We start from the raw sequence: 13,400 nt of genomic DNA on the forward strand, positions 1-13,400 counted from the left end.
ATGTGCTTACTCCAAGTTTCATGTGCTAAGAACCATTAAATAAAGACCAACAGACATAGAGAACTTTCCTCTGTTTATGCTTCAATATGATGGAGCATAACGACCATACAGAAATGTAACTGGACCAAGAGGTTTCCATCTAGTGCCAAGTTATCAAGTTGAGATTCTGGGGAAGGCATCTTCAGTTCTTGGTCCTTATGTCATACTGTTTGTCTTCTGTGAATGGGGCAGGACCTCCTCCAAAATGGAGGCATGTGGCTGTTTATAAGACAAAGTATGTGCGAGAATCACTTCCTGACCAGCGTAAGACATAAGGATGGAAGATTAGAATAATTTTGTGGTGTACTTAGGGAAAAACAGTAGAAATTTTGGTTGTTTTGTTTCTGATGATCCTAGGACCTTATGCATACCAAACAGACACTCCACCTCCAAACTATACCACAGCCTGAGAAATTCTGGCTTCTATGGTACAGAGACAGGGGGAAAGGAGGCCAGTGACATACTCTCACCTTTGAGGCTGCTTATAAGGCAAAAGCATCACACACCAGGGTATTATTTTTTGTGCCCTAATACAAATTGCTTCTCATTAGTGTAATACATTGTTCTGGACACAGAAGGAAGGTGATGTTTTATAATTTGTATTTTCCATCATTAAAGGAGAAGTTTGTTAGAAACTCTGTAGCTCTGTTAAACTTACAGGCTAACTACAATGCTTAATTCTTCACCATTTTCCATGTAAAACTTCCTCTTCTTTCCCCATGTTCCTTGCTAATTTGCATCCTCTCGAATGACCATGGACCAAGAAGCAGATGTTTATGGTCTTCTTTATTCCACCACTTCCCTGGCCTGGTCTGACTGACTGTGGACCTTAGGACTGATAAGAATAAGAATCAGCGTTTTTTTTGTTTTTTTTTTAGTGACATCACCATTGCTCTTGGCAGTGTCATTATGCTCTCAATCACCCAGATCTTCTTGTCTTGCATCTTCTTTCTCTTTAGGCTGAGCAGTGGCTTACTGAACGTGCTTGATGTCCTGAAGCATAAAGTGAAGATAGGGTTGGGGACAGGTAAGCAGCCTCCACCTGGAGCCGAATTGATGAATACTATTCTGATGTAACTGGTTTGCAGGTAATGGGTCTGTGCTTAAAAGGCACTGGGCTTTATTAGCTGCTAGGATGGACCTCTTAACAGTAAGCATCAACCAAAGACAGAGAAGTTTAGAAGTCATTATGCCTGTTCTTCGTTTACAAACTGAGTACTCATGTCCAACAGCCCATAACTGTCTGTTCCCAACTCCAGGGGATGTAACAATTTCTTCTGGTTTACACAAGCCCCTGCACTCACATGCACAAACTCACACACAGACACATAATTTAAAAAAAAAAGTATAATAAAATCTTAAAAAAAGGAATTAAATGACTCTTGCTGAAAATTTAGTCAGTGATGTAGAGAATAAAACTGAGCAAGAGCCCATTCATGTTACAGGATGAGGGGGGCAGAAACTGAGCAGAGAGCATGGGTGAGGGGATATTAAGGCAGTCCTGAGACAGGTGTTCCTGGCTGATGAGGAACTGGGATGGACATAGTAGGTCATGGTCAGAGCTTGAGAAAAAAAAAAAGTGTTGAGAGAACTTACACCCCCTGTGTGCGAAGTCATAATCAAACATGTTGTGGCAAAATATTTTAATTTCAAGAAGAACAAAAGTGCTCCCAAAGCATTAAATCAAGGAATAAAAAGTTACCAACAAAACAAAAGCCAGTTTTCTGCAGATGACTGTTTTTGTTGGTGGTGGTACAAAAATAGCAAAGTCGAGCAAAGAGTTTGAAGGCCAAAAAAAATTTATTAATAAAAAAAAACTATATATTTGGCCATCACTCCTTAATGTGTAAAAACAGCAAACTTCTTACCTTTATAAAGGCTTGGAAAATATTTCCCTTATGATCCCTTTGAAAATAACTACTTGAAAGTCTCTATCATTACCTTATACCCATCAGAATGGCTAAGATCAAAAATTCAAGAGACAACACATGCTGGAGAGGCTGTGGAGAAAGGGGAACCCTCCTCCATTGTTGGTGGGAATGTCAATTGGTACAACCACTATGGAAATCAATCTGGCGCTTTCTCAGATAATTAGGAATAGTGCTACCTCAAGATCCAGCTATACCACTCCTAAGCATATATCCAAAAGATGTTCAAGTACACAACAAGGACATTTGCTCAACCATGTTTGTAGCAGCTTTATTCGTAATAGCCAAAACCTGGAAATAACCCAGATGTCCATCAATGGAGGAATGGATACAGAAATTGTGGTACTTTTACACAATGGAATACTACTCAGCAATTAAAAACAAGGAAATCATGAATTTTGCAGGCGGGAAATGGTGGGATCTAGAAAAAAATCATCCTGAGTGAGGTATCCCAAAAGCAGAAAGACACACATGGTATATCCTCACTTATATAGACCTATAAGATAGGATAAACATACTAAAATATGTACACCTAAAGAAGATAAACAAAAAAGAGGTCCAGAGGTAAGATGATCAATCCTCATCTAGAAAGACAAAGGGGATGGACATTGGAAATAGGAGAAAACAAGAAACAAGACAGGAGCCTACCACAGAAGGCACCTGAAAGACTCTACCTAGCAGTGTATCAAAGCAGATGCTGAGACCCATAACCAAGCCTTCGGCAGAGTGTAGGAAAGCATATGAAGGAAGGAGGAATTATTATATCCTAGAGGGGACAGGGAGCCTCACAAGGTCCAAATATATCTGAGCACAGGGGGCTTCTATGAGACTGTTTATCCTACCAAGGACCATGCATGGATATAACCTACGACTCCTGCTCAGACATAGCCCATGGTAGCTCAGTATCCAAGTGGGTTCCCTAGTAAGGGGGACAGGAATTGTTTCTGACATGAACTCATGAGCTTCCCCTCCACCATGAGAGAGGAGCAGCCTTGCTAGGCCACAGATTAGGACATTGCAACCATCCTGAAGATACCTGATATACTAGGGCCAGATAGAAGGAGAGGACAACACCCCCTTTCAGTGGACTTGGAAGGGGGCAGGGAGGAGAGGAGGGAGGGGAGGATTAGGGGAGAAAGAAGGAGAGGACTACAGCTGGGATACAAGTGAATGTATAAAATTATTTAAAAATAAAAAAATAAAATAAAATTTTCACAAAAAAAAAAAAAAGAGGCAAAGGCAAGGAGATCTTTGTGAGTTCAAGTCCAGCCTGGCCTCCATAATGAGTTCCAGGTTACCCGGTGCTACATAGACCCTATCTCAGCGTGTGCACACACGCCCGTGCTTGTGTGTGAGCACACATACACAAACACATATATACACGTGCGCAATAAAAGAAAAAAAAAAAAAAAAGAAAGTCTCTATCATTAGTGATGAGTCAAAATGAAGGGTCATATTATACAGGGATGCAAGTACATACCAGGAAGTCATGGAACACCGTCACTAGTCAATCACCAAGTTACGAGGACACAAGGTCATGTGATTTCCCACATTTGGAAGCCAACCCACCAACAAACAAAAAAACAAAGATGGCCAGAGAGTAGAAAATGGACTGTGTGGGAAGGGGGTCACGAGGATGGGGAAAATAGTGAAAGAAGGGAAAAATAGACAGGATCAATGATATATACCACATTCATCTGTGGAACTGCCACAGCAAAATCCCTTCACTTGTACAATTAATTGTGTTGATAATGTCAAAAGAAGGTGTAACCAGAGTTGGTGACACACTTCTGCTGAGGTTCAAATTGAAAACAGTGACAGCATCAAGGAATTTAGAAAAGTGGATTTGTTTGAAGAGTACTACATAAATAACCAAAGTTTCTTAGATAAATTATTTTAGAAATTGGAAAAAAGAACATGTTAGCAGTGTTAAAAGTTTATCTATTTTTAAAAAGTAAGTCATGGTAAGACATAAGAATTTCCTTTGGTGGAAACATGTGATAATTGTTTTTTGAAACTAAGCATCAGATCCTTGAGGTTTGGTTTTATATGCCTGATATTATTTGTATATTTTTTAACATGTTATCATAAAAATTTTAAGCGATGTATGCTGTGTAAGGAAGAAGTGTTTGAAGGAATGGAACATAGGTCTTCATTTGGAATTCATTTATGTTTCATATATAGCTAATACATATAGAGTGGTTTAATTTTATAGTGTCTTCTTAGCATACCTGTGTCACATGGTATCAGATATGGAATTTTCTAGTATGTTGTAACTTGCTTGCCTTTGAGATTTCAGAATTTTGGATCTAGAATGTTTACCCTGTATTAAAAAAAATTACTTGAAGAATTATGGCCAGGTGTGGTGGCGCATGCCTGTAATCCCAGCACTCAGGGAGGCAGAGGCAGGTGGAACTTTGTGAGTTCAAGGCCAGCCTTGTCTGAAGCAAGCCCAGGACAGCCAAAGCTACACAACCCCACCCCCAAAAAAATTATGAATAAAACTCCTACTCCTATTTTAGAATATGAAGAAAGGGACAAAATAAAGTGACTAAGGCCCAAGAAGTAACCTGAAGGGAAAGTTTAAGTATATAGAACAAATACCTATAGCAAGATGTACAAACTCATTAAAACAGTCACAGCCCTGGATATGGGCCTGAGTGGTATCTGAGCTGGTCAGCCCACCAGCTCTTTCACTCATATGCCCTCAGGGCTGCCTTGCTGGCAATCCCCCACAACCAGGGCAAGCTCTACTCTGCTGCCTAGGTGAGGTGCAGGGCCCTCTCTCCTGCTCTTGTGACTTGGTAGGGACCAACTCTCTTGCCTGCTTCCTGTGGAGAAAGCAAAATGAAGGGAAGGGGATCTCTTCTTCATGGATGCCACCCCATAGCAAATAAGAGGCAGTGTGGGCTCACCCTTGGGCTGGCTCACCCACAACCCCCACATCCCAGGACAGCTGTGCTGTGCTGCCCAGGCAAGGTACAGGCCCTGCTCTCCTGAGTGCTGCAGCAGGGGAGGAGCAGGGACAGCTCTTCTGTTGAGATGAACTCAGGGCAAGCTCTTCTGCCTACTGCAGGTGGCAAGGGGTGAGGGGGGCCATCGCTCCCTCACCCATGTCACCACAAGGTAGACAAGCGTCGGAGCCTGCTCTCCCACACTCACGCCATCAGGGCCCTCTTGACAGTGTCCCTGCCACCAGGATCAGCTCTAATGTGCTGCCCAGGGAAGGTGCAGGGTTCTCTCTCACCTCCCCAGGGCCAGGTTTCCCGTGCTCATATCTTTGGGCCGGCTCATCAGCAACAATGCCGCAACTCTCACAGTATGTGGGACTACTCTCTTGACTCCTGTAGCTGGCTAGTGGAGGGGTCAAATGTCCTCACATGTGCCCAGTGCCAACTGCATGGTGACAGAGTGATGGTCATGGTCAACTCAGGCTATCTCCCTGTCCGAGCTCCTTACCCAGGCTGCCTGAGTGGCCCAATGCGAGAGTCAACCAGCTCAGGCTCACTCCCATGGTAACAGGCAGGGTTCTTCTAGTCTCCAGCTTACGCCCCACCCTGAGAGCCTGTCTTGGCCTGTGGCACCTAACTAGCAGTCATCTCAGGCTAGGCCCCTGTCTGGGCCCCCTAGCTCTAGACTGATGGTCATCTCAGACTTTTTTTTCAGAGAGTGATAGGCTGCTAATCCTACTAAAGATGTTCACTGAATGTAGACATACCCTCTCTCCTCTCTGCCACCTACTGATGCATAGGAGACGCCGCAGCCACCCCTGCAACACCCCTGGGGGCAGGAGACTCTCAAAGGAGGGTAGCTCCTCCTCTTTGAAATCTATGACTGAATTTTCAGTTGTAGATACTCTCCCTTCTCTTGTGAACTTCAAAGTCCATTATGCCTCCCAAGTCATATTTAGCCCCAATTCTGGTAAGAAGTCTCCTTGTCAGAGAATTCAGGGTTTTTTGTTGTTGTTTTGTTTTTCACATAGAAGCAAGGATATTATCTTCCAACCATCTTTGTCCTCTCTCCCTCATGTCTAAGCCAGCACAATGTCCAGCGATGTGTCACTTTCCTACCATCTGGAACCACTTCATTTTCCACACTGCTCTCGACCACATGCCATAGGCTGCCATTGTTTCCTGCTCAAATACTGGACTTCATAGGCCTTCAGTCCATCCTGGGCCCTTCTAATAATTTTTCTCTTCTTGAAAGAATGACAAAAATCTGGTCATTTCACCCTCTGTGCCTAACAGTCTTCTCAAGGACTCAGAACGTGCAGGGCCGTCACCAGGCCTGTGACACTATCTGGTTCCCAGTATCATCTCACAGTGCACCTCCTGCATGTACATGCTGTATGAATTACACTCCTTCAGACCAAAAGCCCTTAGCCCCCGTGTGACTGAATTCTTCTCATGTCTTAGTACCAGAGAGAGGTCTTCCTTGACTGTTCAAAATGGGCTCTCCACGTCCACCTTCCCTGTCATAAACTGAGCACAGTTTGTCTTTAGTATTTTGTCTCTATGCTTCTTTTATTCCCTCTGCCTGGAGTTCTGATGTCAGGTTGATAGTAGAAGAGTGTTTTCCAGTTCTAATGAGAGAGAGAGAAGAGAGGAGAGAGAGAGAGAGAGAGATTCAGAATTCTCTGTGTTCTGTGGGCTTACAGGTAATGGCATAGTATCTGGACAGGTCTTCCCTGTTCTTATAGACAAATCCCAAAGTAATGTTTCACCTATCCTCCAGGCATTTCTTAATCCAGCCAAGTTGATACCTAGAACTAAACATCCCTGACCCTGGCTAAATACCATGATTTGTGTGACTATTGCTATTTGTTTAGATTCTCTTTTCCTGACATTACATTGTCAACCCAAAGGTTATAAAATGTTCTAATCAACAAGGTAACAAGGCATGTCTCAAAAATATTCAATAAATTACATTGTTTCTTAATCTCTTGCATTCTTCGAAGTTTATTTTTAGTAGAAAATTTTGGGGAAAACAAAAACTCTCTATTAAACACATTTGAGAAAGGTTCTCTCTCTACATAACCGTGGCTGTTCTGGAACTCACCATGAAGACCAAACTGGCCTCAAACTCAAAAGATATCTGCCTGCCTTTGTCTCTGCTGGGATTAAAGATGTGCTCCACAATTTCTGTAATAGTTTATAAAATATTTTTTAAAAAACTGCTATTACTTAGATCTTCTATATTCTCACCATTCTGTTTTCTTATCCTACATTCACTTTAAGCCCCTATCTTCATATAATGAAATACATTTAGTGTTTGCATATTTTCAGACCACACAGTAATTGAGTATCATTCTACTCTTTCACCTCCTTTATTTTAGCGATAAAGAAGGAAGTACAAAACAAAATAGTTGAACCTTTAATGTACATTTTTCCCAAATTATTATATTCTTAGTTCAATACTTTAGTAAAAAAAAATTAGCTGTTTTTTAGCTTTATACCTATTATTTTATTTAATTCCAAAATTAAAAGTATTTTCTCTGTTTTATTGATGAGTCTTCTAAGACCCAGGCTTGCCAGTTAGTTTATAGCTAAGAGTGTTACACAACCACTGTTCAAACCCAGGTTTGTGTTGTCTGGAGCACTGATCAGACCAAGTAAAAGAGACTTTCATATAGGGAGTAGAACAGGAAGAATTAAAATAAAATGAGTAAATAATAATAATATTGCTTCAATGTCCTCAAACAACCTACTGTACTCTGTGGGTAGGCAGCTCAGCCATCTTCAAGAGAAGCTATTTAAGTAAATGGCACTTTCAGCTTTACAACTGACATTTAAAGAAAGTGCTTTACAAAATGGACCATGTTAAGATTACCTTGTGTTCTTTTAATACAGTTTAATCAATTGGTCAAAGACAAAATTTCAGTTGGACCAGAGAAGTCTGCGAATTCTAGTGTATATTCTGGAAACCATAACCAATAATATATTATGCATTCAAAAAGTACTAAGAGGACATTTTAAGTGATCTCACTGGGGGGAAAATGTATATCTACTTGTTAAATAACCTGATTGAGCCACAACATGATGCATCCAAACACCAAAATGGCGTAGGAAGGGCTAAAATGACAGAATATTGGCTTAACATAACTGAGGCCCTGAATTCCAACCATAGCACTCAAAACAAAACAAAGTCATACTATGTACCATAAATGCACAAATGTAGGTGTTTTGCCTGCATTTATTTATTATCCAAGTGGACATTAGAGTTGGTTGAGTTGTAGCCCCCAAAAGAACCTATAATTATGGCCATATTAAAACTAAAGGTTTTGTAGATGGAATTAAAGTAAGGCTTGCAAGATGAACTCATTCTGAAATGGGGCTCGATAATCAATGCCTATAAGGGATGGAAAAGGAAAGGCACAAAGACCCTTTGTTATGGGTTATGTCAACATGGAGCAGAGACTGGAGTTACTGCCATAAGCCAAGATCTCCACGAGGCATGAGAAGCTGGGAGGAACAAATCTGAATTCTTCCTGGACCTTCTGAAGGGCTGGAATCCTTGCTAAGCACTCTTAGTGGTGCTGGGGTCTGAAGCCCTGGCCTGGTACAGACTCTGAACACACTCTGACACCAAGTGACACTGCCCAGCCAGCCCTGCCTGGATTTTAGACTTCTGATTTCCAAAATTAACTGTGAGAGAAGAAATTTCTGTTGTGTTAAGTCACAGAACTTGTGATGGTTTGGGCAATCCTAGAAGCTAATCCTGGAATACATTTGATTTGAATAACAGGCAGTTTTTATAAATCATCTTGCAAAGTAATCGGTTTTGCTGGAGCATTTTTGATATGAGTATTTTCATTTACATTGGTTCTCATTTGTGCCCCGTTCTTGTGCCCTTATCTTATTTATCCTTTTCCTCCCCCTAAGTAATGCCCCCTTCTGCTTTTATGCAAATGACAAGTTTTGAATTCATTTAAATGTTGGTTTATAGTTAATATGTTTACCGATGAGAACTTCTTTAGAAACTGAAAGAATGTTTGTCATTAAAACCAAAGAGGGGTGGTGGTGGGGAACATACATGCTTACTGTTCCATCCATCTGTGTAAAGTCCCTGTTTGGGCTTTGTCTTTCCTACCATAGATGTGGCTGGTGGTTACTCCTATTCCATGCTCGATGCCATCAGAAGAGCAGTGATGGTTTCCAATATCCTCTTAATTAATAAGGTGAATGAGAAAAGCCTCACCCTCAAAGAAGTCTTCAGACTAGCCACTCTTGGAGGAAGCCAAGGTAATGACCGGTTTCTTCCTCTCGCGCACCATGTGCAGCCATCAAATGTACACCACAGTGAGCTAAGGCAAATCTTCTAGTCATGACTGATACATGTCATATAACATACCTAAAGCAGAGCCATGTGATGGAGCAACCATTCCTTCAACGAATTCACTCTTTGGTAAATAACTGTTTAATGTACTATTGTCATATTATTTTAATGAATATTTACACTAACCATATGCATGAGTTGAGACAATTCAGTCTTCCATTGAATCATAATGCTTTTCAAAAAGTGATTGCCAAGACAGTTGAATTCTTTCCACGGGGCAGTGTGGTGAATGCCCTGGATATTCAGTCCTCACAAACACTGTTGTTAATTGCATTTTATACAAAATGAACCTGAGGAATACACAGCTTCCAAGGTGCACCATGTTTTGAATCCAGAAAGCACTAATCCAGAGAGAAGAACCTAATCTCATTATGCTTCCTGTATAAATCCTTGCCTGGCCATGCACGGACTACTCAAAGCTCTTTAAATGGAGAAAGATATGACAGTGTATTTGACTGATAGACAAATATTGTTCCTCTTTCCTTAGTTCTTGTGTGTGACTTGATATAAACAATCACTTTGGTTTGTTTTAGAAACTTGGCATAATGAAAATAGTTTTGAAGCACTGACGGCTTCAGTGCAATTAAAATACAAACACAGATCTTTGTGGCTTTATGATAGATGCCACAGATCAGAAATAGAAGGCCAGGAATATTGTCTTTGTGTGTTCTAGAATATGATGAATACCAAAAGAGCATTTCAAGGGAGAGAGAAAACATAGTTACATCCTGTGTACTGCCCTAGGCCTTTAACTTCATTTCTGAAATTCTTAAGTGTGGCCCTCCCACATAGCACCATTATATATGTTACATACTTTAGCTCAATGATCTGATACCCACCCACTGATGAAAAAGGATTGAACAGAAGTGGTGTTTTTCATCCTAGGCTCAGTGTTTTGCTTTACTAAGGTTACTGTTTCTGATCAAGTTGCTGTGGGAAGTGGCCAAGTCATTCTACCTTGGGAGTGAAGCTTTTAAATCGATGTTGGACCCCTGGTTACTATAAGGAGTTTCTACTCTTTGGTTATGTCTGTAGTTAGTTCAGCCTGAGTGAAACAGGCTGAAGACATCCCTGTTTAAAGAGTGACACTTACCAGTTCTGCCATAACCTTTACCCTCACTTCCTATCAGCCATCTACACATAGCCAGCATGCCATTCCGAAAGTAGCAAGTGTGTTTTCTAAAGCCATTTGAGTTGCTGACCAGCCTGGTTGGATCTATGGAAAGATTTAGAGTTACATCCATTTGCAAGTTCACTGAAGCCATCATCTGTTTCTTGTTTAGTTCGTTTCTGATCTCTTCCTGTTCTGATGAACAGTCCATTTAGATTAGCTATGCCATCAGACCCTCTGGGACCTCAAAACTGTGTCAGCTGCTCTGGCCTACTAAATACACAATTTCATGTTGAATACAGTCATTGAATGCTCATAGTATAAGCCAGGCAGTGATGGTGCACAACTTTAACCCCAGCACTTGGGAGGCAGAGGCAGGTGGATCTCTGAGTTGGAGACCAGCCTGGTCTACAGATCGAGTTCCAGGACAGCTAGAGATACACAGAAAAACCCTGTCTCAAAATACAAAACAAAATAACTCATAGTGTGGTGCTCCTTTATCAAGGACATAAATGAACATGCAATCAGCAAAAAAGAAAAGTATCAGTGCTCTGGTAATTTTGGTTCACACTAGGCTCTCCCAGAAGTCAGCTAGATGCTTTTAACAGTTATTATTTCTACACCCTTCTCTGGCTATGAGATGTCTTTAGGCTAGAAAGCCTTTTCTGTTCTGAGAGTGAAAAGCAGTTGCTATTTAAGTAATGTCTTAAGAACAAGTATGATTTCTAACTTGGTGTTATGAAAATTCCCAAGTTATCAGGATGCCTGTGCACAGAAATATCCCATGTCAGGTACTGTGCTACACCAGAAAAGAAAAATCTATCCAATACTTCTACATTATAAGATACCCTAGCAGTGGCAGGATGCACTAGACATGAGTAAATCTTGGACTGGACAATATAGCAGTGATCTGTGACCTTACGGCATGACCTGCTCAGAATACAGGCTTTAAGGAGCTGCCAATCTAACAGTATCATTGACAACAAAACCCGCAATTCTATAATAAATTACAAAATTTTATTAAAGAACATGAGACCTGTTCTTTGGCATTGAGTGACCATGCACATGTGTTACAGCTGTAAGATGGGAGAAGTCAGTAGACATTATTGGCCTGTACCCTATTTTAAGAAACCATTTTCCTTAGGCAACCAGAAAACCTTTAAAGCTTCAGAGTGACTTCCTTTCAAAATCACTGGGAAACTTGAGTTATAGGATCTTTGGACTTTGAAAAGTTTATTATTATTATTATTATTTTCTATTGAAACTTAAAAATTCATGATGGATATGCCTGAAATAAAAATTTTGCATTTTTTTAAATTTGAGTTTCAGTTCACTGCAATGAAAATAAATATTACCAACTATTTTGTGGAATAAAAAGGCACAGCCAGGAGTGTTGGGGAGGAAAAAGGTAGGTAGGTCTTGTGTTAGGCTTGCTGCTTTGAGGCTTCCATGGAGTGCACTGACAGCTGAAGTCAGGACATCATCAGAATTGTGACCATGATGGTGAACACAGCTATATGTTTTCCTGTTCTCCACTCTCTATACGTAGGCTCTGTGACTGTTGGGATGAGGTTACTTTTCTGCTCCACCATTAAAGTACTAATTTTGAAGGCTCTAGTTATGTGTTGGCAGAGTCTAGCCTTGCAAACAAGGACATCAGAATGATTTGAGGTAATTCTGACTGCTGGTCACTTGCTTTCGTTTGCAGCATTGGGATTGGATAGTGAGATTGGAAACTTTGAAGTTGGCAAGGAATTTGATGCCCTCTTAATCAATCCCAAAGCATCAGACTCTCCCATTGATCTGTTTTATGGGGATTTTGTTGGTGATATTTCTGAGGTAAGTAAAAGAAAGTTAAATAAATACCTCTTGTTTTAAGGGGGGCTAATTTTATGCCAGTTAGGATGTATTCATTTATGTTGTGAAAAATGAATCCTTTGACTTTTGTTGTTACTGTTGTTACTTGTTTATTTGTTTGGTTGTTGCTACTGTTTTTAAATATTTTGGGTTTAGCTTTCTTTTTGTTTTATTTTCCTGTTTTTTATTTTTTTTCTTTTAGACAAGGTCTGACTATGTGACCAGGTTATTCGAAATTTGTACCATTTGTTATTTCAGGGGAAGCAAACTATCTGTTCCTCTGTTGGTTCAGGTTCAAAATTGGGAACCCCTAGAACAGAAGCTTTATTAACCAGGACAAAGAATACAGATATAAGTCTTATGTGGTCTGAGAAATCATAAATGAAGCAAGAGTCCAACAAACCTGAGTGATCCTCTGCCTGACGTGATGGAGAGCTGTGGAGAAACGTATCTGATAATAAGAGTATTAAATCAGAGGCCTTGGCAAGACGTTTGCTCAAGTGTAAGACAAAGACAAGAGTGATCCTGGTGTGGGGAGGCCTCTTCTCAGCCTCCTCCTCCCACAAGCCCAGAGGAGCAGTATAGGATTTGACTCAGAGAAAGGCCAGAAATTCTCTCTAGACTTTATGGTCTGCCTCAGGAGAGAAGGGAAATGTCAGAATGTCCTTCCTGCTCCTGGTGTAGGGGAGTGCCCTAGTGTCAGTGCTTTCTTGTTTGTGTGTTCTTTTGTTCTTTTTTTATTGCAGCGATTGTCTGAGAGACAGGCTTTCTCTCACTCATGCAGTCAGTCTTGTTTTGTTATGACACATTCTGTCACATTTGCATCATTTTTTATTTATGTAAATGCTTTGCTTCTGACAATTTCAGGGTTGTCTGTCAAGAATATTCCAGCAATAGGCAGAGTGGTAGCACATGCCATTAATCCTAGAACTAAGAAGGCAAAGACAGGCAGATCTCCTTAAGTTCAGGGCCAGCCAAGTTCCAGGACTATGTAGAAACCCTGTCTTAAAATCCGAGAGAGAGAGAGAGAGAGAGAGAGAGAGAGAGAGAGAGAGAGAAGAAAGAAAGGAAGAAAGAAAGAAAGAAAGAAAGAAAGAAAGAAAGAAAGAAAGAAAGAAAGAAAGAAAGAA

General features: G+C 40.7%; 1 protein-coding gene and 1 pseudogene across 1 annotated transcript in view; one reads left to right on the forward strand and one right to left on the reverse strand.

Annotated features, from left to right (window-relative positions):
- The window catches only part of Gda (guanine deaminase), an 86,449-nt gene that overhangs the window by 67,674 nt on the left and 5,375 nt on the right, over positions 1-13,400 (forward strand). Inside the window, exons 10-12 of the mRNA XM_055613828.1 lie at positions 999-1,066; positions 9,062-9,208; positions 12,122-12,252. Of these exons, the coding sequence (XP_055469803.1) occupies positions 999-1,066; positions 9,062-9,208; positions 12,122-12,252 (346 nt within the window). The remainder of the gene's footprint in view (positions 1-998; positions 1,067-9,061; positions 9,209-12,121; positions 12,253-13,400) is intronic.
- Positions 5,636-5,758, reverse strand: LOC129682055 (small nucleolar RNA SNORA17; annotated as a pseudogene).

Source organism: Psammomys obesus, unplaced genomic scaffold (genome assembly GCF_907164565.1).
Source record: "Psammomys obesus unplaced genomic scaffold, mPsaObe1.curated_primary_1811, whole genome shotgun sequence".
Taxonomy (NCBI): domain Eukaryota; kingdom Metazoa; phylum Chordata; class Mammalia; order Rodentia; family Muridae; genus Psammomys; species Psammomys obesus.